This window comes from Pseudomyrmex gracilis, unplaced genomic scaffold (genome assembly GCF_002006095.1).
Source record: "Pseudomyrmex gracilis isolate BER0280 unplaced genomic scaffold, ASM200609v1 scaffold_130, whole genome shotgun sequence".
Classification (NCBI taxonomy): Eukaryota; Metazoa; Arthropoda; class Insecta; order Hymenoptera; family Formicidae; genus Pseudomyrmex; species Pseudomyrmex gracilis.
In genome coordinates, this window is record NW_018020714.1 from 37946 (window position 1) to 61649 (window position 23704).

Consider the following 23704-nt stretch of genomic DNA (forward strand, 5'->3'; position numbering starts at 1 on the left):
ACTCTAGCGTACACAAAAAAAAACGAAATTTTTACAGTATTGTGTACATATATTTCTTGATATATTTGTAGAGTTGACTACGCTCTTTTTCTACATGAACAATTAAGTACACGCGTACATACATATATATATATATATATATAATATATATATATATATATATATAATATATATATATATATATATATAATATATATATATGTATATAGTAGCTGTAAACACTTATATATCTCGGCTAGAAAAATTTCTGCCGCTACTAAAGAAAGAAAAAAAAAGAATACACTACGCCGATGCAAATACAAATTAAGTTCTTATTAAATCTTTCAGTCGCACGTTAGTGAAAGCAAGATTGTTTTTGATATACTTTGATATTTATTAACGATTTGGTTTTGTATTCGTTTTTATAGATTGTACTCAATATGGTAGCAAGAAATTTAATCGCTCTGATGTATACGTTTGTTATAATTCTCCAACATGCGCATTATTCAGTATTTGTGATAAAGTATTGCATATTTTTATACATGTAACATATTAATTAACTCTGGTAAAAATGATAAAAACGTGAGTTTTTTGCGCAGATTATCATAGCGTGCCGGAAACATAAGATTATAGTGTTTTCTGGAAGCAACATTTTTTTTAATTAATACTATACCAGATACACGGAATGTCATTGTTAATAAAAATTCGTAGTGACTTTTCTGAAAAACTTAAATACATTTGTCTGTATGTAAACACATTTTGCGAAAAGTATGCGCAATCTTCAGAAATCACTGACTCTACCGCCATGCTGCCAATCGCCCCACTTGGTAGGCTCTTTCTCGCTATCTGGTATCAGTTCTCCGGTTTTCGGATCGACGTTTACTAACACCAAGTCCACGAATCGCTCCCGTGGTCCTATTTCTGTTAATCAAAAGAGAAATTTAATATAAAAGTATCGAATTCTGAGAAACATGATCAATCACGTTTTTTGTGAAAACTTAAGAAATAAGAGTTCATTTATTAGTTAGATATTAACAAACTTTGTTTTGAGTACTATTGCGTACTTGGTATCGGTTGTAATTCGAGTTTTTCGTGAAACTGTTTCATTCGCGGCGACTCATTCTCATTTACTAAGAATTCGCTTGACTGTTCATTGGTGGTTTTTAATAACGAAGCGCCTATGTAAGGAAATTTATTTTTTATGCTTTTTACAGGAAAAATAATATGTAAAACGATATATAATAGAGGCAAAAATAGTCTACGTTGATTGCAAAAATATATTTCATAGAGAAACCTAATATATTCTAAGAAATATTAAATCTCATTCTCTTACCTGTAAAAATTTGTCTGCAGCTTCTGATCTGTAGATTTGCCAGAATATGGCTTATGCGAATCATTGTTATAAATTATTTTGCAAGAGACAACACGTTTAGTCTCGGACCATGTGACATCGATATATAACACTATTAATTTATCTTATTTTTGTTTTTAATAAAACACTATCGTTTTTAATAAAACACTATCAAAATGTACATGTACGGCATTTGCATGTACTGCAAATTGTTTTCTGATAAAAAAAAAAAAAAGATTCAAGTATTTATTTGTAAATCAAAATGTTTACGTGACTAATGCCCAATTTCTTCGCCTCTGATAAGTTCTCGATACTCTTGACAAAGATATACAAAAATATGTAGTTTATCTTTTAGATAAAGTATATCTTTTTGTATTATCTTTATCCACAGAAAATAGCCATCGGGAGATATGAAGAAATCGGCAGTAAGATGGACACTTACAGTAAGCAATATGAAGATATTGTGCTTCATAATTCGTTTATTTTGATTTTTATCTTACAAAATGTTTAATATTTTTTATGATAAAATGTATATGTACATTTTTTATACTATTTACTCAAGAATATTTTTTAAAAAATAGTTATATATATTAGTAACAAACTGTTTATTTTAAAGTAATACATTATTCTAGAAATCTGTAACACGACCCTTCCTTTCCCAGTCGCCGTAACGAGTTGGCTCCGGTCCACGAGGGCCCCCAACTTCGCCCGTTTTTGGATTTGTGTTGTTCGGGAACGGTTTCAAAGGTTCTTTCTCTTGATAAGGATGCTTGCCTTCTTCTAATTCATCTAATTTCTCTGTTCACATCAGTAAGATCTTAGCTCTGTTAAGTGTATTTTATTCTGTCTACTTATTAAAGAAGTTACAGTACGCGCAATTAAAACATACCTATGGGAGTACGTTCGCGCAATTTTTTTCTGAACTCACGCAATCTCGGACTCTCGCTATCCACATCCGTGCTTTTGGATGAGAACAAACGGACGTATCCTTTTGACAACAAAAAGAAAACCACATGCGATTCTTTTCTTTTTGTTATTTCACCAGATACAAAACTCGGTATTTTCTTTTTTTGTTAAATTTCATACCTCCAAAATGCGAACGCGGCAATTGACGCAGGTGTGTCGAAATTAACGAACAGCTAATTCCTTGCATCTTTTTTTTATTTAATGGAATTCTTGCGTTTTTTCTTTAGAAATGACAGTTTTGTATTTATTTTTTTCTCTTCACTAGTTCTTCAAAACATTCCTTCAAAAATATACAGTATATATGAAAAATATATCAGAGATAGCATTAAAATACAATATTTGAAATTTATATTCTCTGCGTTCAGCAGATCAAGCTTTCAAACGTGATTGGCTCTTACTTTTAGAACCAACAACGAGTGTTGATAAGACAGCTCAACCTGGTGTTCTGCTGAACAGCTAAAGATACATTAGCGCGAGAATACATGGAATATCAGCTGTTCTAACCTCTATAAAACTCCAGTTGACGACAAATGATTTTGAACCAAACTGAGAGAGCGAATCTGTTGAACGCACTTTCGCGACAGACACTAAACAGATGTCCAAACACAGTTAAAACTAAAGTCAACTGGGGTGACGATAAATTAACATAAGATCACGCAAGAGTTGACGTTAGCAAACAACACAGTTGTGTATGTACGTCTCTTGACGTACATGCGTACACAGATTTAATGTTATGTTAGGTCGAGAATACAAAAAAGCCCCAAGCGAATTGGCTAATCACAGGCGCACGATGTATAAAGAACGTCTGAAATATTTTCCTTAAAGCTTGCTTGAGTGGTCAATTCGATTACTGCTTAAGCACAGTAGTAAGTTTTTCGTGACAAATCAAAATGTTTTCATTGCATAATAACATGTAATAAATCGTTAGTTTTTGGAATAAGAGCCTGAGGAAGTTGCAAGCAATTTGTAGATTTTAAATAGTCAATTCTATACTCCTTATCAATATTTATAGCGTGTCACACTAAACAAATCATATATTTTTCTGTGTTACCGAATCTTTTTTTTAATAGTAACAGCTTTTTATTTTATGATGTGTTATAAATATTTGCTACGAAAACTTTACAGTTTATACAGGTATATAAATTTTTTCAAAAAAAAAAATGTCGAAGTTTCCTCGTGACAGTAGGCCCTGTTTTGTTAAACGCGATTCTATATCTCCGAAAGAAATCAGAGACTTAAAAACCGCGTTTTAACACACATAACTTTGCTTTGACCAACACAACTCACACCCATCACGAAGGATCAGCCGAAGCTTCCCATCCTAAAATTCGCGAAGACGGTGGAGGCTGATAGCATCAAGCTACGACACTTTCTGCCACGGGTCCAGGGACCTTCCTCAGAGCAAGTGAGTCACTAGGGACTCCGATTGTGGCTCCGTGGTGTGACTCGAGGGAACCTCTAACTCCGAAAGTTTCGGAACTACTATATATAAGAAAAAGGCAGAACGTAAGCACTACCGAGAAACAAGAAAAATGCATTCTATCTTAATAATAACAAGTTATCACATCGAGTTGTACTTACAAAATATTTTTATTTTTTATAATTACATTTATTTTTACATAAAAAAGTTTATATTGTCATTTTTTTAACAAAAACAAGTCATTTATAATATTATTTTATATTAAAAAATTAGACGTAATTTCTCAAAGTAATTATTTATGTTTTCATAACATTTGGACATTATTTTTTCAAATATGTATCATAATAACACATTTTTTACATTAGCTGTATGGTTTATAGTTTTTCAATTATGTAAAGTATATCATACTAAAACAATAAAATTGTATAAAAAATTATCACTATATAATCGTAATAAAAAAATACTTTGTGCAAGAAACAAATTGCAAATCAAATTTAACGTAGTTCAAAGATTGATATTATTTTCAACTGCTTATTATTTGGAGTTTGAATCTTACCTTTTTTTTATATATTAGAACAGTTTCAGCGAGAGAAGAAAGATGAAAAAGCTTTTAAACAATTTTCAAAATTTCTTGTTATACTATATATATTTTGTACACCAAAAACAAATGTCATATATATACATATATATATCGGTTTCGCTTTACAATTGCGTGATAAACCGCACGCGCGTGCCACGTTCCTCTTAGAGCGCAGAATCGTGGTGAAGCAGAATCAGTCGGCCTGGGTGGACGACAGTCGGTCAGAGGGGAACGAAACAATATTGCATTGCTAAATATAATAGCGACGAGACACGCGGTTTCTATACTACTATACCGTCTGCTACGGCGGCATGAGGGCGGCGTCGGTCATCGCCTGAATCACCATCGATGTCCAATATCGTCATCCTCATCGCCTTCGTGTACGACGGTAATCGTGAACGCGCGTCTCTTGTTGCCTCTCTCAAAGGCCGATTGTGGAAAACGGGGTGGTGAACTTTTCCCAGGCGAACGCGTCCGCAAATAAGTGTGTCTTCTGAAGAGTTTTATTTTTGACAGAGCTTTTCTTCACCGGAATTCGGACTCTTGTCACATTGCTGCGTTCGCGTAATTCAAGCCGTAGGTAAATCTTTTGAGATTCTACTATTTTAATGTACGTGTGTAAGGTAAATATATAAGTGCGTGTGAAGTTTTTTTTATTCATGAAAGACTGTGTGTTTATGGAAATTTTTAACGTGAGAGAAAGAGAGAAAAAGAGAGAGAGAGAGAGAGAAGAAAAAAACCGCTGTTGAAGGAGACATCGGTTTAAAAGACGTTTAAAATATTAGCTTTGAGTAACGCATCTTCTTTAAACATTATTGTGTTATTCAATTACAAATAAATCTTGAAAATAATGTTTTCTTGTCTTTGTACATGCGTAATTGTTTTAAAACAAAGCAACGGGGAAGGTTTAAGATTATCTGTGTTGACACAAAATTGCTCATGCTCACGTGTCTCCGGTTTTAATTTCAGTCTTACGACTGCAAATATATGTATGTCTAGCTTATTACCGTCTACATTTCGCTGAATGAAGCTATAATACGAGCAAGACATTGAATGAAATAATGTAAAACAAACTTTTCTCTAACGCGCACGTTACACGCGATATTGTTTTGGAGAATATTTTATTGCGTTAAATATATATAGAAAAAAATATATAGAAAAAAAGAAAAAGGGAAAAATAAACAGTATAGTTAGTTAAAGTGCTCAATTATAATAAGCAATAACTAAGATAAATAAAGTGGTTTTTTAAGAAATAAATTTTTTTCACAGAAACAGAGTGAGAAAAATAGCAAATACTCGCAAATAGTAAAAAAACAAGTTAAAATTTAAAATAATTTTTTTCAGATACAAATTGGATTTTGTCGATTATTGCTTACAATTGATGTCTTGTAAAGAAGGTTACCATCCGAGCGCTAGCTTGCGGTATTCGCAGATCAATAATTTCGTATAGAAGCGCGACGTATGAGCACGGTGTTATTGACAGCATCAGAAATGTATTTAAAACTTAGTTCAATGTTGCAAATCTCGTTTGCGATATTCTTTTATTTGATTTTTATGATAATTCTTCAATTTGGCAATTATTTCTTACGATTTAAAAATCCGAAACATCACTACGATTGATGTTCGACTTGTGTTTGTACGCGATAAAACAATTTATGTTCAGACCGCGCTTAAAATGTTTCGCGATTTAATAAGTTTAAAATGTTTATTAAAAGTTTGTGTAATTGTAGAAAAACTTACGTGTGTAAAAATATGTCTTTTTATATAATAAAAGCATGTGTATCTGGTTAGGAGAGATGAGTAACCAGAAACCCGAAGATCTTTTGTCGGTGGTCATATCGACTGAACTTCCGCCATCTCCGAATTCCCGACAACTTTTTATAAATCAAGATCAACAGGTGTGTTTTTTACGCTCACTACTACACATTCTATTGTGATGCAATTATTATAAATATATTTTGTGTGTTTTCTAAATTATCGCAATTTCTCTGTCGGTTGTCAATTTTACGTCTATCCAGTTTTGTCGCGATGTCAAAAAACAATTAATATATCAGAAAACAAACAAACAAACGGCATTTTTCCAATTCGTTCTGGGAATCTCTCGTCTCTGACGCTTAATAATTTAAACTTCTTAAATAGGATGAAGAAGCGTCCGATTGCCCCTTATTAACGCCGAGTCCGCCACCCACCCAATCGGCCAAGACTCCTCCAATATTCAACACTCTAGAAGAAGCTCCATCAGAAATACCGACGCCAACGCTTGAGAATATTAACACGGAGGACGGACTTAGCTTTATGAACATAGTGAACAGTTCGAGTAAGCCTTTACATGATGGTACGTTTTTTCCTAACTATTGTAATGCATATTCAGCGCGTCCGCACGCGCTCTATCTTGTTTCATTAAGAACTAAATATATACGTATATACGTACATATACGTAGGAGTTTGTCTCTTATTCTTTAAATGTGTTTGTTAAACGAAAAGGAAAAAACCACACGCGGCGCGCTTATAAAAATGTCAGAAATATTTTATACGACAGTGCCTCTCAGTGAGTCAAAGAACTTATATAATCGCACTCTTTGTAAGTCCGATGACTGTTTTAAAATGTCTTGATGAGGTCAAGTTTCACTTTAAGCGTCGGCAATCAATTTTACTGTCGCGTTGCAATTTTTTTTTTTGATCACATTAAACACGTTATTTACAACGACGGTATTTATGTCAATGATAATAACTCATATTGTTTTATAAAGATAGTTTTAAACTATGTATTTTTTTATAAATTTAACAAAGATTTGAAATTTACGCTATTTTGTTTTTTTTTTAGAGAAAAACAAAAAAGAAACATGATAGACTTATATTACATACTATTTTAATACATTATTATATATAATATATATATTATATAAATATTTTATATACATATTATATATATGTTATATAATAATATATACATATGTATAATATATGCTATTTTTTGACAGAATTGCAAATAATTTTGCTCTGTACACGTTGCAGTGCAAACAATTCGCTCCTGCATGTGTGTGAATGATGTTGTCAATCAAATGTTACAGAACCGAGTTCACGTGATCCTATGGTGGAATCCACATCCAGCAGCGGTAGCAGCAGCGATACGAAGGAACCCGTTTGCGCGCAACTCATGACGCAATTGAGCACCGCGTATCAGCATCTTGCCCCCGATGCGCAAGCTTTAGTGAGTATTTGCAAGTGAAATCTTGCACTTCTACGGATTTTCCAGTTGCGCGGATCAGCGTTCGGGAAAGACAAAATTGTTCAATCAAGAATCCGCGCTTAAGATTTATATGTATGTAAGAAGTCAATCTTATTGAATTCATGTGAGAAAAAGTGACGCATATCGCTGTTTGGAAACTGAATTATTATTATTATATATATACATATATATATATATATAATTTCTATAGATTTAATTATAAACTTCAAATGAGAAGAGAAAATTTTTTTTTGGAACGTAAAAGTTTTTGGTGTAAGAAAAGTTTACTTATTTTTGTTCGATACACAGCTCTAACTTACGACATTACTACTTATTATTCTATCTTTACACGTCCATGCTAGACATATGGAATGTTCATCATTCGAGAAATTCACACCTCCCGTTATCGCTACTCGCAGACGTGAGAAAAAGCATAATGATGCTTAATTCACATGTTACAATACATTTGCCTGGCATGTATAAGTGAGAAGTAGTTTGTCAAATGCATCACGCGTAAACGATGCCGCGTCGTGATTGCAATTTACGCCAAAGCTGCATTCGCAACGTGTTAACTCTCAGCCACATCGTGTCTCGGGCATCGGTCTGTGCCATTTTCAGCTGCTTGAACACTCAAAATCTCTCAGTACGAAGAAAGTATTTATCACTAGGGTGACCATGTAGACAATTAAGACAATGATATAATTATATATAAAACAAAAATTATAACAAACACATAAATAATACGTAGCACGACATTGTGACGATACACATACAAAAATCACAAATATCAAGTGGGAAATTTATAAAACAGAATTCACGAGAACGTCAACCAAGAGCTCCTCGCAAAAAAAAAAAAAGAACGCGTCCTGAGAAAGAGGAGTGTCTGGTCACCCTAGGATCGACGTGTCATTGCGTCGTCGCACGCTTTGGTGGAGGTATGTTTCCAAGGATGCGCTCCCTCTTTCGCCACTCCCGATTTCTATATTTTTGTATGCGCTCCCGCTGCTCCGAAATATGAATGGAATGAATCCGAGAGACGCGCAAGAGAATTCTGATCTCCAGTGACACGTGTCTCACTGATGTGTATAATCACTAATCTGATCTCCATCGCTTCCGCTTTCTAACATCGTCATAATGTACTCACGTCGTAACTGTTTAGTTTTACAACCAGGAGAACGGTGGCATGCCGCCGCTCGTCGGAATACATCTGGTGGTCCCGAAACCGCCCAAGGATTACCGTTTCATGAAATGGAACTGGCCGTTGATACGGAAAACGTGTTACTGGTCGCTGATGTCGATTCTGACCGGATGCGCCGCGCTTGTTATCGGCATTATCGCCACGATGCCTAAGAAGCAAGTATCCGATACGCTACTTTATTTGCGTACAACGTAAGATGAGTAAGTCGATAAAGATCGCGATTGAAAGGAACAATCTTATATGATATTAAATGAAGATATTAAATGAAAAAATAATAAATATTAAATATATTTTAATATTCTTCATATACTTTACAAAAAAAAATTACAAAACTTTGTCCATTAAATTATGTGAAACAATCTGTATTAGATGTGATCCAGCGGTGGAATGGTGGCAAGGCAGCACCTTTTACGAAATATTCCCGGCGTCCTTCCAAGATTCGATGAAAGGCGCCAACGGGATCGGCGATTTACGCGGGATAGTCACGCGGTTGGACTATCTGAAGGACCTCGGGGTGCGAGTCGTTCGACTCAACTCGATCTTCCCGGCGTCGCATTACCCGGAATATTACTCGGACATCAGCAACATGACGGACGTGAACAAGGAGCTGGGCACGCTGGAGGATTTTTCCGTGCTCGTGCGGGAGATTCATATGCGAAATATGAGCATCGTTCTCGACTTGCCTCTGTATCCGTACGTGAAGATTTCGAACGACGAAGCGGCGCCCGTCGTCGCAAAAACAAACGAGACCAAACAAGCGATTCGGAACAGACGAGACGTTACGAACGACGCGATGATCCGCGTATTGCATCCGTCCGCATCGACCACGTCGGTTGAAGCAATTGGCGACATTTTGTCGTCCGTCCCATCACCGCCGCTGGAAGAGATGATGAAGCAGGCGCTTTCGTCCAATCCCGCGGATTCCTATCAAGGACACCTCGTCACTGAAGCTATCAAGATCTGGAAGCAAAGAGGAGTGGACGGGTTTTATTTGAAGGGATTGGAGCACTACGTCAACGAGGACACGTTCGTGAACTATCTCAAGTACTGGAGGTCCCTTGTACTTCCGAGCGGTATTCTCATGTGTCACATGAACGTTCTGGACGCCGCGATTTCCGTGGCCGCGAGAAACACCATCTTGGCCAGAATAGATCTGATCGACGTGATTCTTCGTTTGACGAACAGTACGAAGGATATTAAGGCGCAAATCGACAGCGTCATGAACGGTGTGCTCTTCGACAAACCCGGTTATCCGTGGATACACTGGTCCGTGGGCAACGTGGATTCCAACAGGATGGCTTCCACCCTGAGCGTGAAGAACGCCACTATAGCGGCTTCTCTTTTGAACATGATGCTACCCGGAACACCCAGTATATTTTACGGAGATGAGGTACAAGTTGTGTCATTATCAAAGTGATGATTGTTATAAGCGCGAGGTTAATAATTAACATTTAATTATTATTATATGTTATTTAATCATTATCTCTTAATTGTTTTCTTTTAATTTTTATTTCACATCCACAGATAGGTATTGAAGATTGTGAGTGTCAAGATCACAAAGATTTGGCGCACGTGCATAATTTAGTTCCTATGTATTGGGAAAAGAAGGACAATTCCGATAGCAGTTTTTCGCCCATGGGAATCACGACCTGGTTACCGGAAGCTAGGAAACCAACGGAAACTATGTTGAAGGGTGCCATTACGCAAATGACGAGACTGCGAACGGAAACAACGCCGATTTACGTCAAAGCGGTGCTCAGAGAAAATCAAATTACGGCAAATTGCGACGTTAGGTAAAGTTTCTTGAGAGAAGTGAAATTTCTCATAGTTACAGTTTACCGCGATGCATTAATTTCTTTCACAAGGGAAAGCTTCTCTTCCTCTTTACGCACGTTTTAAAGCTCTTACTTTTCTCTTCCTTGGAATTTGAAAATAATTTTTACATAATATTTCTGTCGCTGTAATGTTCTCCCAGAATTTTTATTGATTACTTTTCATTAACTTATATTAGGTCTACCGGAAAGTTCTGTCTGTTTTTGGAATAAAACAAAATACAAATTTTTCTTTACCGTCAATAAACTTTATTAAATAATATAATTGCCATTATTATTAATAATTTCTTACCAGCGTGAGGGCAATTTGTATATCCCAGTTTTGAAAAATTAAGACAAATTTGTATTTTGTTTTATTCCAAAAACGGACAGAACTTTCCGGTAGACCTAATATATAGGTTTATTTATTTTATGTTTAGATACGCGGAAGATGACATGATCGTGATCGAACGGTGGTATCCGCGAAGAAATTCTTACGTGTTTGTGGCCAACTTCGGTAACGAGACGCGTAAAAAGGATTTGTCGTCTCTTTATTACGGTGGTTACGTTGTTGTAGGCCCTAAATATAGAATAAATCGAGATGTGTACTTTAAAGAACTTACCGTCCTCCCCGGAGAAGCGTTCGTCATAAAATTGGATAAATAAAAAAAACTTAATTAGAAAGAATAAATCGCAACATTAGATGTTTATTTCTCTATTTTATATAAATACATATCTCTGTCTCTTACTCTCATGATCGAGATTAAAGAGTGTCGATTGAAAATGGAGGTATTTTGCAACGAGATATTTCTATAAAACTGCAGAAGGCCTTTCGAAATCTTTATTTTTGTTTAAAAGAGATATGTTTTTAACTAAAAAAATGAGGGAAAAAAAATCAAATTTTGTATCTACATACAAATAACACATGTCAATGATATAAATTTTAGTTGTGTTTGTATCAAAATACCTGATTTTTACAACGAAAAATTTTAAGCATATCAGCCATATTATTTGAACAAATTGCAATTTGATAAAAAAAAAAGAACAAATTAACTAACAAAAAGAGGAAAGAATCCGTGAATTCTATATTTTATAGTTCTTTTACCGAGAAAAGTTCAAAAACTATTATCGCGGATATATGTGTTTGTGGATGCGCAAATCGTAATTTTTACAATAAAATTGTTCACAAAACGGCATAGATTTCTACTTAAAACTGATAAAATGCTATAAAAAATAATTTATTTGTGTACAAAATATAACAAAGTATTATAAATAGTTGTTTTTCGATTGCATATACAATATCTCATAAATATGTTTATCGCGCGTTGGCATAAAGTTATATAATTCTATACATACAATTATATATATTGCGTTATAATCGTGATATATAATCAAACATAAAAAAAAAAACGTATTAAAATGTACATATTTATTAAGCTCTAACTAGACTGTGTGAAAAAATACAAATACGTATTTGACGTTGTTGATGAAGTCATTTTTATGAATTTTTACACAGTCACATAAAAACTCGAATTACAAATGTTGTATAATAATTTTATTAACACATAATACAGGGTACTTATTATGAAATTATTTAAAGTCACTTTTGTGTTTTGTCGTTTTTTTTTTTTTTTGAAAAAAAAAAAAAATCGAATAAAATCAAAAAATTTCAAAATAGGTACCCAAGTCATATAAAAAACTTGTATACCAAACATACAAAACTATTTTATATCATATATATATTATATATATGGATGTATACATTTTTTGTTTTATATATATCGTATAGAATTTCTGTATTATAAATTTCATAATATGAAACTCTCGTAAAACTCTTTGTGTAAGATTTCACTAATGTTTGCTGAAAAATCAAGGTGCTATATAAATTTTACATATATATATGTATCTATATAAATAGAAGCGCGGAAAGATTATCCGGATGATGATCTGTCCTTTTCATAGAAACTCTGTAAATAATTACGAAAAATTATATTGTTAATAAAAACTTTATAAGAATGATTTGCAAAATGTTCTCGCATATGTTTTTCATTAAATAATTATTACTGCAGCTAATAATTATTATACAATAAAAAAATTCGACTACGAATATTAAACATTTATTTCTTACTTTTGTTGCTATGTCGATAAGAATTTCCGCCATTGCGGGACCTGTTTGCTGCACCATGTCGTAGAAACGTTTTTTCTCTTGTAAAAGAATATATGGGTGATCGACTTCCTGAAGATTCAATGTTTAATTAGATGTTTAATCACTTGCTTCACACACGTTGTACTTTTGTTAATTTAAGAAATCGTTGGTTTTTAATTGTTTATATTTTCTGTCACTTCTACACTTACCACAAGACATCCACCATCCATCACAAATATTCTGTCGCTGTCCATAATAGTGTTCAATCTATGAGCTATAGTGAACACAGTGCAGTTGACAAATTTCGTCCTGACCGTCTTTTGTATAAGCGAATCCGTGTAAGGATCGATATTGGCGGTCGCTTCATCCAGCACCATGATTTTGTTGTCTTTAATGATGGCTCGCGCGAGGCACAACAGTTGCCTCTGACCGACGCTGAAGTTGGATCCTCCGTCGGACACCTTAGTGTTCAATCCGACGGCCATGCTCGCGATCGTCTCTTTCAGTTTAACATTCTCGAGAGCTTGCCACAGCAAAACGTCGGAATACTGATCGAAAGGATCGAGATTTTGTCGTAGACTACCGTTGAACAAGAAAGGTTCCTGCGGGATGATGCTGATCTTCGACCGGAAGTCTTGCAGAGCGATTCTGTCGGTGGACACACCGTCTATGCGAATCTCTCCCTCGACACAGGCGAGACGGAAAAGAGCGTTGATCAGGGAAGACTTTCCGGCGCCGGTTCTACCGACGATTCCGATCTTTTCCTTTGGCACGGCGATGAAACTGATGTTCTTCAGAATATACGTGCCTTCTTTACTGTATTTTAAGCACACGTTCTCGAATTCCACGAGGCCCTTAGTCGGCCAGTCATCCGGCGGTTTGGTTTCCGGCTTGCTGTCGATCATCGGCTCCTCTTCCAAACTACTGTACTCGAGAATTCGCTCCATCGAGGTCAGGTGACTCTCCATCTCCGCCGTTTGTCGGATTCCGAACTGCAGCAGATTCGTCAGCGACATGATCTGCGTGATGACCAGACCGATGTTGCCCACCACAGCTAGATCTAAGAACGTGAAGATCATGATGAGCACTCCGATGTAAATTTGACAGATTATGTCGACGTAAAAACCAAAGGCGCGAGAAGTAGCCAAATAGAGAAAACAGGCGGACGAATGAAGATCCTGATGAGTGCACAGGTCCTCCATTAGTTTCTCCTCGGCGTTGTGAGCTCTTATCGTCGTCAGACCTTGCAACGATGCGCTTAGATGGTCGAAGATCGGCGAACGAGCTGAATATTGTTTTGTTATTTGTAGCCTTTGTAAATGTATGATATCAATGTGTCTTATTTCACTTACTTGTTCCTTCTAAACGTCTGATGCTGCGACTGGTGCGGATGTATATCTTGCGCAAGTAAATAAAAATGCAACTACAAATCACCGTGGGTATGGCCAGCCACGGAGTGATCGCTATGACCATGATCACCACCGTGACTAAGATCAAGCTGATTACTATGATGTCAAATATACACATCGATAGCAGTAAGTCGACGATATTGATATCCCTGGCGAATCTAAAACAAAAAATATTTTTTTTCCTTGTGCAACTGTTTTCAAGAATGCACTTGCAATTGTTATCACTATTAATGTAATTATTATTACTATTACTACTGATGTACCTGTTTAATATACGGCCAGCCGGATTGATGTTGTAGAAGTACATAGTAGCGCGCAATATGCTGCGGAACATGTCGGAATGCAGATTTATCGACGCCCACATGCACACGTTGAAGTACACCACAGTCTGGACTTGCCACAGAAGCACTATAGTCGCTATCATGGCGCTGTAAGTGTAGATCATAGAGTCGCGAGTCAAAGGACCGGCCCAGATAAACTCCGTTGTATCGTTCTCAGTTCTATACCACGAATTCGTCTCGACGTTCACCCAAAATGCGACGAAGTAATCGCTTCCACCGGAGATAATCTGACTCATCAGGAAGATCAGTAGCATCAATGTAATCATGAAGGGTTTCTTGCTGGCCTTGAAGTAAGCGAAGAACACCTTTGTCGCCATACGTCCCTTCACTCTCGTCTCGCGCGTCTCAACCGGCAGATTGTCTGAGATTTCCTCTTTATCCTTCGTCTCGATTTTCATCAATTTTCGAAACTGATCGATTTCAGACTTCTGGTTTTCCGTTTTCTTGCTCTTCGCGTCCGATGTCTGCAGCAGTTTCAAGAAATCGAGTCCCAGTGTCTGCAATTGCTCAAACGTGCCTTTCTCCTCAATGGCGCCGTTGTTCATCACAACGATCTGGTCAGCCAGTTGCAAATACTGCAGCTGATGTGTCACGAGAATTCTTGTCTTCCCCTGATCGGCAACAGTTAAAGGAAAAATTAAAAATTTTCTAAACCAATATATAAGGCCTTACGAGCCGTTTCCAAGACGTTGGATGGAAACTGTACGTGTATATATATGCATACACGTGTTACAAGTTCAACTTGTACATTTTTTACAAGTGAGTATTTTTTGAATTGAAAACTCAATTCTTAAATTCATACGGGATGCTGAATTTGCATCTCACATATGACAGACCCCGGATACTCCCCTAACTAATTTTTAAAATATTGCGAAAAAAACTCCTCGGCCAGGAGTCGAAAGTTTTTTTCGCAATATTTTAAAAATTAGTTAGGGGGGTATCCGGGGTCTGTCATATGTGAGATGCAAATCCAGCATCCCGTATGAATTTAAGAATTGAGTTTTCAATTCAAAAAATACTCACTTGTAAAAAATTTACGAGTTGAACTTGTTACACATGTATGCATATATATATACACGTGTATGCATATATATATACACGTACAGTTTCCGCTCAACGTCTTGAAAACGGCTCGTAAAGCTTTATATATTGGTTTAACTTTCAACGAGCTTTAAAAATTGTTTAAAAATTTGCTTTTTTCCAAGGAGAGAGAAAATCAGGTTCAAATTGTCTTAACTTTATATTGAAAATAGAGAAATATTATTAATATATAGCTCTCAGGTTTAAAACAACAACTCGATTTGTGTCTGCGTTGACGAGTCTCGGTAACACACACACAACGTTCGGAAAGAATTTAAATAATAAATTCTAAATATTCTTTCCACCCCCCAGCGCAAAGTATCTATTACTTTTGTCGTACAATTCTTGCCTTTAGATAGCCGCAGATGCATTCGTCGACAAGACGTCTGCCGACGTGAGAATCCACGGCGGAGAGAGGATCGTCCAGGAGATAAATGTCGGCGTCCTTGTAGATCGCTCGCGCCAAGTTGATCCTGGCGCGTTGACCGCCGCTCAAATTTATTCCTCTCTCGCCCACGATAGTCCGATCGCCGTAAGGGAACGAGCTTATGTCCGTCTTCATCTGACAGACCTTGACCACCTCGTCGTAACGCGACTTATCCATGTCTTGTCCAAATAGAATGTTCTGCTTCACAGAAGAGGCGAAGATCCACGGCTGCTGACTGACGTAGTTTATTCTTCCGTGACTCTCGATGGTGCCTCTCGTCAGAGGCAGCTCTTGAAGAATCGCCTGCAGCAAACTGCTTTTGCCCGAACCCACTTGGCCGACGACGATCACCAGGCTGCCGTGTGGCACGGTCAAGTTTATGTCACGCAAAGTGTCATTCTGGCTGTCGCCGTGCCACTTGGCAGTGACCTTCGTCATACTGAGTGCGAACGTGTCTAACTCCGTGCTACGTGAGTCACGCGTTTTTGCAATCTCGGAGTGCATCAAGAATTTTTGCAAGCGGCGAAGAGAGACCAACGCTTGTGCCATCTGATGAAGACCTGTACGAAACACACTTTACTATATAGAAGAAAAAACCTCAATATGTAACAGAAAATAAGCACAACTTCAACTAAGTAGCCCTTTATATTATAAGAGTTTTGTGAAAGGAAAAGAGTGTTTCATGCGTTTTGTTTTTAGAACGGAAATCTCTTTCTCTCTTCCCACGAGATACAAAGATTATTGTTCGATCGATTTAGTCCGTCATTTGTGACGTAAACGCCAATTCTTGAATTTTATATCAATATAATCAATAATCTTTGTAATTTAGAAGTGTACATAGGTGCGTTTATCATTATATTTTTCTTCATTATATTTATTTGTGCGTAATAACGTGTTATCAAAAGTAATCAACAACTATGTAAAATAAAATAATTGTATTACAGTTTTGCTACTGAAGATGACTAAATAAATAGTCGAAACGTTTAACTTTAACTCTAACATTTTTTCTGCACAACATCCTGCAACATTGGTTCATACTAGCCAAGTTAATACACACATACAATTTTATCTACTGAAACCTGAGAACAACTCTCACCATTTGACATTGTTAATTTATATCAATAGCCTTACCAAATGCAAATCCGAAGATCATCGAGTTTCGTAGAACGTTGAAATAGGCCGTTACTAAGTACACTTTTTCAGCATTGATGTAATTCCCGAACAGAACGTACGACAAAATCGTGATGAAAATACAGAGTCGAGGAACGTAGCAGTCGAAAGTGAAAGCCAATTGTTTCAGTATAGAGAACTTTCTGATCACGTTCATCTCGCGTCTAGAAATCAAATCCTGATGACAATTTTTCCAATTCGAACGCTTTTTATATTATCGGCAATTTTGAAACCGACGTTTTCAGGTCATGACGCGTACTCACTTCCTTGCATTCTCCACGAGTTTGTAAAACGGGGTTTCCCAGACGTACATTTTGATCACTTGCAATCCGGTGATTATTTGATTCATCAGTCTTAGTCGATTGTCAGATCTCTTAGCCATTTTAAGGGTCAACGGCATGATATTCTTCGTCAGGAACGCTGAAAGGAAATTGAAATTTTTGCGATATAAATCCATTCATCAGTAATAATGTATGCCAACAGACGTAATCAATCCAGAATCACATTCTAAACCGTAATGAGTCAGTTTGGAAAACTTGATATTGTTGACAGAATTTACCTTGAAGAGGAACAAACAGCACAAATACCAACATTCCCATCATCACTGCCCATCCAACTTCGGAATATGTGAAGTATATGATTAATATAACTTGAATAGGAGCGATCCAAATGTAGTGCAAATCTATGAGGAAGTATTCTAATCTGGTGATGTCGCTGCTTAGAAAGTTTACCATCTGAAAGTGTGAAGTACACAAATTCGAAGTATTTCATCTTCTGCGCGTATTCACATTTTATTAAAATTCGATTCTTAATCTAATGTATGCGTAAAAAGACGTTTCGTTTGACTTTAGGTAATAATTGCAAGATCAACATCTTGTGGCGCGTACAAGCTCTTACAGCTTACCTGTCCAACAGATGTCTCATTATCCAACACCGAATTTGAGATCCTCAATATTTTTCGATAAATCAACGCGGTAAGAGATATCTTAAGTTTCAATCCCATGTGCAAACTGTAATGGACGGTGTAGTGTGTGATAAAAGCGTCTACAATAGATAGGAGAATTAGACCGGCTGCGCTGTAATACACTTCGTCGGTCCAGTTCTCTCTGGTGTTCGCGAAGTAACGCAACAGAACGGCGAGTAACAGAGGTTGATACATTCTACAACATAATCAGTGTGTGTGATTCAGCGCGAATGTTCCGACAATATTTCGCGTAAAGATTGCACGAGCTGATGACATACTTAGAGAACAATTCCATGAATGCTTCCGCCAGTCCAGCTAGCATTATCTCTTTTCCGAAACAGCGCAGCAACACCCGGACTAACCGCGGCTTGGCGCCATTTTTCTTCTTGACGCAAGATTCTATCTCCTCTTCCCAGGCTTTGCTTACGAACTCGCCCAGGTAACTGGTTCTGTCTTGCGTGAGTGTCGTGTAAAGATCGTTCTCTTCGAGATCCTTCTTGTAACCGACCGAAAAAATTTTATGGGTCCACCTGCGCGCACAGTGTTTTACTTTTTCTCTCTTTTCTAAGATTCCTCGATCTCGTACTTCCGCGACCATCGTGGATTGATGAACGTCAGAAGCGAGGAAAATACGCAAAACTTTCGTACACTTTTCGTGTAAAACGCACGTAGAATCACAAAACACGCTCGTTAAAATATATACCGGAAACTCTTCCTTTGATTCAAACCAAGGCCGCACAATGGAAACAAAACATGGGCTTCTCACAGGTTTTGACAGCCGAAACATATCTTGATTTTGAATTTCTTACGCTAAATCATTACCGCAAACACGAAGTTTCCGGACATATTTTACAGGTGTGCTTTGTTGAACAAATGTTTTGACTTTTGTTGCCAAACACTTTGATTTTGTGCGTTTCTTCAAGTGATCGCAATAAACACGCGTCTTGTAGAACTTACCAATAGGTGAGAAGAGAGATTACATTCGCGTTTTGTCGTGGATTTTTCGGATACTTCCTTTGACCGTCGTTTAACATGGCGACGAGTGTGTAAAAGTTTGTGTCACTCTTTATATGCAACTGTGTGTATGTTCAAGTATTTCTCGTTTTAAATATAACGCTATCTGTAACATACATATTTATGTTAATTGTTACGAGCAGTGTATAATTTTGTTTTTTTAAGCAAGACAATTTGAAGAAAATTATGAAGAAATTTTCATAAAGAAAATTATATAACAATCACATTATGGAACAAATTGCACGACATTTACTTGTTATTGGTATCCATTTGCACTGTTTCCATCTGATAAGTACGTTCAAGACTGTCAATGACAGTCAAATATGACTGTCATATTTTCACATATCGCGCTAATTGCGGTACTTATACACGCTCATTACGATTAAAATAGCTAAAACAATATCGCGCAATCGATTCTTAAGCAACAACATGCAACATAATTTAAAGAGAAAGATATTAGTCCGCATCAAGTGCTTTATCTTTTAACTGATAACTTTATCGTTATGTAAACACGAGATTATTTATATCTGTTTATAAACTATGATTATAAAATTTCGGAATTTTTTCCAGTTTGCAGTATTTATCTTGTGCAAAATTCGTGAACAGAGATATTATTTAAATTTATGTTACCGTTAATTTGTTACACTCGATGCGGACTAATATCTTTTTCTTTAAATCAATTATGTTGTTGTTTAAGAATCAATTGCGCGATATTTTTTTAAGCTATTTTAGTCGTAACGAGCGTGTATAAGTAGCGCGATTTCACGGTAAGACTCTTCCATTTTACACAATAGTGAAGATACCGATACAATGCGATGAGAACTATAACTCTATATTTAATGCATTGCCTACCAGCTGGTCGCGAACAATTCCACGGTATGCATTTTGACGAACTGTTTTTTTGTCCTCTCTGAGAAAATAACATCCCTGGCTCACGTAGCATATACTTAGTACTTATGATAATAAGAAGAACAAAAATGTCAGTGGTCAGCAAGTAAGTTCTCTTGCATCGAAATAAAGGAACACGGTAATTAAGGTCATCGGAGATCTAAACTCAATAATTACCGCCAACGAGGACTGTCATTACAACAAGTCTCTAGATATTTTCGGATGAATGCTCATACGATATTACGTACCGACGTTATAGTCGGTAAAATTAAATATGCAGCGCTGGCTTATCAATATTGCAGTACTAACAAGATAGTCAATACTCTTCACGTGATCGGCACATCCTCCTGTTTAGTCGAAAAAGTTTTCCTTGTACCTGGGACAACATGTTTGCGAACAGTCTGCTGTAAACATCCGGACACACTCGAAGCCGAGCGCATTATGAAGGTGTAGAAATTAAAGAGAATTGTTTAGTCTATTAAACAATACACTGTATAGAAAGAGAGAGAGAAAGAGAATGATGACGAAATCTTCCAAGTACACGACTTCGAAACGTAGCGATTTGCCAAACGGTTCTTGTAAAGTTTAAAGACATAATTCGTAATACACTTCCAATTTCGCGTCTTAAGATAAACAAAATTAGAATATCTCTGCGAGAATTTCTCTACTCGAAATTTGTTCTTATTCTACACGTGGTGTGTCATACGATGACTCTTTCATTTTCAGACAACTGAGTTCGCTCGAGCGTCAAACATAGTAATTTGGAACAGATGGTTTTTGAGACTTTTAGGTCTGTGGCCGATCAGAGTGAATCAGCCCGTGTTCGTATTTTTCGTCATATACTCCATAAGTATCTGGATCATGGAGATGTGCTACCTGTTCGAATGCGACACACTAGAGTGCGTCGTCACGAATTTATCGGAGAACATTTTATTTCTGATACTAACCGGAAAGATAGTGGTGATGAGACTAGGCTGCGATATAATGAGCAAATTTCTGAAAATCATCGAAAGTGATTTGACGACCGAGGCCTATCACAACGTACAAGAGAAGACCGTGTACTTACGGTACAACGAGATCGGGCTGAAATTCATCAAGATTTCGATGGGTAACACAATGGTGGCGGCTATAATATATTACTTGCGAACATTCTTGGAAAATTGGAATGCAAGTAAGTGAAATATTACGTTCGAAGAAATAAAATTTTATTTACTCGTGTTGTAAATCAGCATCAGAGATCTTTTGATAAGACTCCAACAGTTCATCTATCGTGTTTACTCTAATTCATTTGTGTCAATTAGCAAAGTTTTAAGAAACTTATTCATGGTTTAATTTTCTTCTTTAAATATTTTTTAAAATATTTTTTTAAAAATACAAGTATAAAAAATAATAATAATTGTATTTGTTTTACTTTTACGTATAATTTTTGAATTTTTGATTGAGCGTGACTTTCCGAGATATTGTCATCATTACGAAAAGATGATAAAAACGAGTTTCGAAGAAGAGGAACAATGCGTTATCTTTCTGAAAAAACGGATAAATCAAATGTTTTCAAAATTACAGTGAATTATAAAGTACTCACACTGTATCGTTTCGTATCTTCTTAATTCACAATCGATTGTGCACGTATTATTGAAAAATAATTCGGCAATCGCTAGAACGATCCGCGTGTACGTTGCCACTCATTGCTCAGAAACGATTAGACGCGAGAATTAGCAGAAAAACAGAACAAAACATGAGACTTATTCGGAAATTATTATACCAAAAATATCGCTAATTTTTTATAAATTAATGACATATCTCTGAAAAACATGAATGTAGTGTATAATTTGTATGAGATACACAGTAAAAAATTGTGCGTCAAAATATAGAACTTTTCTTGTGTTACAACGTTTTGATTATTACTTCAATGTAAAATTAACGTAATACTGATATGTTATTATTTTTTTAATTTTTTCACATGTTAAATTTATGTTAACTTCACAAATTAACATTTTTTTCCTGTCATTTAAAAATGGAAAATTGTTTAAGTGCCTTAAACACAATGATTTCAATTAATCTAGATGTTTCAAAGTCAATTTAACATACTAAAAAAATTTAAAAAATCTTCGACCACATTGTACAAATTAAAATGTTTTATTAAAATTTCTTACAAGTTACTGTAACTATTGTTTTGTGTAGTTTTAATTATTTTAGGTTAGTTTTACATCACGCTTACAGTCAAAATAACAAATATAAATGTAAAGTATTGTGTAAAGTATTTGACTTTACTAGTTTGTCAATAAGTGACTCACAACGAATAAGTTATTCGTTGAGTTATTTTAAAGTAAAATTTAGAGTGAACCTTCTGGAACATGCAAAAAATGTTAAAATTATCATTTTTTTTTTACTAATATTGCTTATATTTAATATGTTTACAAAAAGAGAGTTTTGTTGATTATTAGTTTTTTAATCGAGAGTTATAAATTGAATTAAAGGAACAGCAACTGCAAATCTTTGACTAAATTAATGCTTTAACGTATAAATACACCAGAGATAAAAAGCAATAAAATTAAATTTAACGTAATATGTATGTACAGTGACGTCTGGTTCCAATTTCTCATACGAATTGCCGTATCGCGTAATTCCCTTCATTGAGATCAACGATATGTTCACCTATACGTGCTTCTGCATCTATCTGATGATTGCTCTTCTGACAATAACCTGCGGTTATTCAGGACCAGATACTTTCGTAATCAGCATGACGCTTCATATCTGCGGCCAGTTAGCCGCGTTATCGTGCAGAATCGATAGTTTGTTAAAAAATCACGACAATTATCGGTATCACTTAAGTATCATCGTACACAGACATCTTCAGTTAATAACGTGAGTTGTATCCTTATTTTATTTTGCAGATATATTTGCACATGCGCTTGTCATCTTAGAAAAATACTATTGCGCAAAAATTTTTATATATAATTAGATCAATCTCTTGATCCCCGTGTAGCAAAATTATCTTATCTCTCAACGTGATGTTGGACACTAATTTTGTTTCACAAATTTGTAGTCAAACCTCTTTTTGATACAACATATTACTTACTGTTGCACATTTTATGCTTTTTTTGTTGTTGCTGTATTTAGTTCTTTCAAAAAAAAAAAAAAAAAACGAATGATTCAGACAGACTGTGAGACAATTGTAGTCAAAAAAATCTACAAGTTCGAATCCAGTGAAGGGAAACGAAAGAGTCGTACTCACACGAAGATCACGTGTATGCAACTGAGGTCTAAGTCCGTCTACTTGCACTACTGCGCATGTGAAAAATTCACTTTTCCACTGGTGAATCACTTGACAATCAATTATTAAGCGACGAAGAACGCTTTAATGAGATGTTTCAAGTGTGTGGCAAGTACGAATCTTAATTGTTTCATTATGTACACACCGATGTCTCGATAACGTAAAAACAGGTCTAAACGTTTCCGTCGCATAGTAAATAGTTCTCGATAAGATAAAAGAAGAAAAAAGAGAAAGAGAGAGAAAAAATATGTATGTGTGTGTGTGTGTGCGTGTGTGTTATCTCTTTGCGATTTTTTTCTATTTCTATTTTTTACTTTTAACACTAAAACTGTTTAAAGATATATTTTTAAATAAAAGTTTACTACACAGTTTGTCCGGAAAGTTCCCGGACTGATTTTTTCTAGCGCGGGTAAGCGGCGCTATCGAGCGGTCAACGCTGGAACTACTTAGTATAGAC

The 23704-nt window shown here is 35.8% G+C and overlaps 5 protein-coding genes across 10 annotated transcripts in view; 2 read left to right on the plus strand and 3 right to left on the minus strand.

Annotated features, from left to right (window-relative positions):
- Positions 1-193: 193 nt before the first annotated feature.
- LOC109856672 lies at positions 194-1780 on the minus strand. 2 transcript variants are annotated; one of them, XM_020432210.1, is made up of 4 exons: positions 1313-1780; positions 1044-1157; positions 716-900; positions 194-618 (listed from the first exon to the last, which is right to left on the minus strand). In XM_020432210.1, the coding sequence occupies exons 1-3, from the start codon at positions 1374-1376 to the stop codon at positions 761-763; spliced, it is 318 nt and encodes a 105-aa protein (XP_020287799.1). In that variant the 5' UTR covers positions 1377-1780; the 3' UTR covers positions 194-618; positions 716-760. The 2 variants fall into 2 exon arrangements, with proteins under 2 accessions (XP_020287799.1, XP_020287797.1); XM_020432208.1 differs by having other exon boundaries at positions 194-900; positions 1313-1779.
- Positions 1781-1933: 153 nt separating this feature from the next.
- LOC109856671 (succinate dehydrogenase assembly factor 4, mitochondrial-like) lies at positions 1934-3657 on the minus strand. 3 transcript variants are annotated; one of them, XM_020432207.1, is made up of 5 exons: positions 3584-3657; positions 2801-2883; positions 2417-2576; positions 2220-2318; positions 1934-2128 (listed from the first exon to the last, which is right to left on the minus strand). In XM_020432207.1, the coding sequence occupies exons 3-5, from the start codon at positions 2481-2483 to the stop codon at positions 1959-1961; spliced, it is 336 nt and encodes a 111-aa protein (XP_020287796.1). In that variant the 5' UTR covers positions 2484-2576; positions 2801-2883; positions 3584-3657; the 3' UTR covers positions 1934-1958. The 3 variants fall into 3 exon arrangements, with proteins under 3 accessions (XP_020287796.1, XP_020287794.1, XP_020287795.1); XM_020432205.1 differs by lacking the exon at positions 3584-3657 and having other exon boundaries at positions 2801-2891; XM_020432206.1 differs by lacking the exons at positions 2801-2883; positions 3584-3657 and adding an exon at positions 2695-2781.
- An 841-nt stretch (positions 3658-4498) lies between these two features.
- LOC109856679 (maltase A2-like) lies at positions 4499-11756 on the plus strand. Of its 3 annotated transcripts, none has more exons than XM_020432218.1 (8): positions 4499-4876; positions 6088-6194; positions 6436-6631; positions 7368-7507; positions 8685-8878; positions 9093-10113; positions 10248-10516; positions 10975-11756. In XM_020432218.1, the coding sequence occupies exons 2-8, from the start codon at positions 6093-6095 to the stop codon at positions 11198-11200; spliced, it is 2148 nt and encodes a 715-aa protein (XP_020287807.1). In that variant the 5' UTR covers positions 4499-4876; positions 6088-6092; the 3' UTR covers positions 11201-11756. The 3 variants fall into 3 exon arrangements, with proteins under 3 accessions (XP_020287807.1, XP_020287809.1, XP_020287808.1); XM_020432220.1 differs by having other exon boundaries at positions 8697-8878; XM_020432219.1 differs by having other exon boundaries at positions 4499-4872.
- A 535-nt stretch (positions 11757-12291) lies between these two features.
- LOC109856670 (probable multidrug resistance-associated protein lethal(2)03659) lies at positions 12292-19147 on the minus strand. Its single transcript, XM_020432204.1, has 12 exons — positions 19029-19147; positions 18350-18601; positions 18012-18267; positions 17667-17841; positions 17371-17527; positions 17069-17271; positions 15860-16497; positions 14353-15041; positions 14033-14247; positions 12890-13965; positions 12663-12770; positions 12292-12501 (listed from the first exon to the last, which is right to left on the minus strand). Exons 1-12 carry the CDS (start codon positions 19103-19105, stop codon positions 12466-12468), a joined length of 3882 nt encoding a protein of 1293 aa, XP_020287793.1. The 5' UTR covers positions 19106-19147; the 3' UTR covers positions 12292-12465.
- A 125-nt stretch (positions 19148-19272) lies between these two features.
- Positions 19273-23704, plus strand: part of LOC109856669 (odorant receptor 13a-like) — a 6420-nt gene continuing 1988 nt past the window's right edge. Inside the window, exons 1-3 of the mRNA XM_020432203.1 lie at positions 19273-20420; positions 20700-21144; positions 22553-22838. Of these exons, the coding sequence (XP_020287792.1) occupies positions 20196-20420; positions 20700-21144; positions 22553-22838 (956 nt within the window). The 5' untranslated portion in view covers positions 19273-20195. The remainder of the gene's footprint in view (positions 20421-20699; positions 21145-22552; positions 22839-23704) is intronic.

Coding starts and splice junctions, on each gene's coding strand:
- LOC109856671 (XM_020432207.1), bottom strand. CDS start 2,483: ATGCAAGGAATTAGCTGTTCGTTAATTTCGACACACCTGCGTCAATTG. Junction 2,319..2,416: donor GCCGCGTTCGCATTTTGGAG/GTATGAAATTTA, acceptor TGTTGTCAAAAG/GATACGTCCGTTTGTTCTCA. Junction 2,129..2,219: donor GCGCGAACGTACTCCCATAG/GTATGTTTTAAT, acceptor TGATGTGAACAG/AGAAATTAGATGAATTAGAA.
- LOC109856679 (XM_020432218.1), top strand. CDS start 6,093: ATGAGTAACCAGAAACCCGAAGATCTTTTGTCGGTGGTCATATCGACT. Junction 6,632..7,367: donor GAGTAAGCCTTTACATGATG/GTACGTTTTTTC, acceptor CAAATGTTACAG/AACCGAGTTCACGTGATCCT. Junction 10,517..10,974: donor ACGGCAAATTGCGACGTTAG/GTAAAGTTTCTT, acceptor TTTTATGTTTAG/ATACGCGGAAGATGACATGA.
- LOC109856670 (XM_020432204.1), bottom strand. CDS start 19,105: ATGTTAAACGACGGTCAAAGGAAGTATCCGAAAAATCCACGACAAAAC. Junction 17,272..17,370: donor CTCGTGGAGAATGCAAGGAA/GTGAGTACGCGT, acceptor TTTGATTTCTAG/ACGCGAGATGAACGTGATCA. Junction 13,966..14,032: donor CAGACGTTTAGAAGGAACAA/GTAAGTGAAATA, acceptor AACAATATTCAG/CTCGTTCGCCGATCTTCGAC.
- LOC109856672 (XM_020432210.1), bottom strand. CDS start 1,376: ATGATTCGCATAAGCCATATTCTGGCAAATCTACAGATCAGAAGCTGC. Junction 1,158..1,312: donor CTGCAGACAAATTTTTACAG/GTAAGAGAATGA, acceptor TTCCTTACATAG/GCGCTTCGTTATTAAAAACC. Junction 901..1,043: donor CGAATTACAACCGATACCAA/GTACGCAATAGT, acceptor TTTGATTAACAG/AAATAGGACCACGGGAGCGA.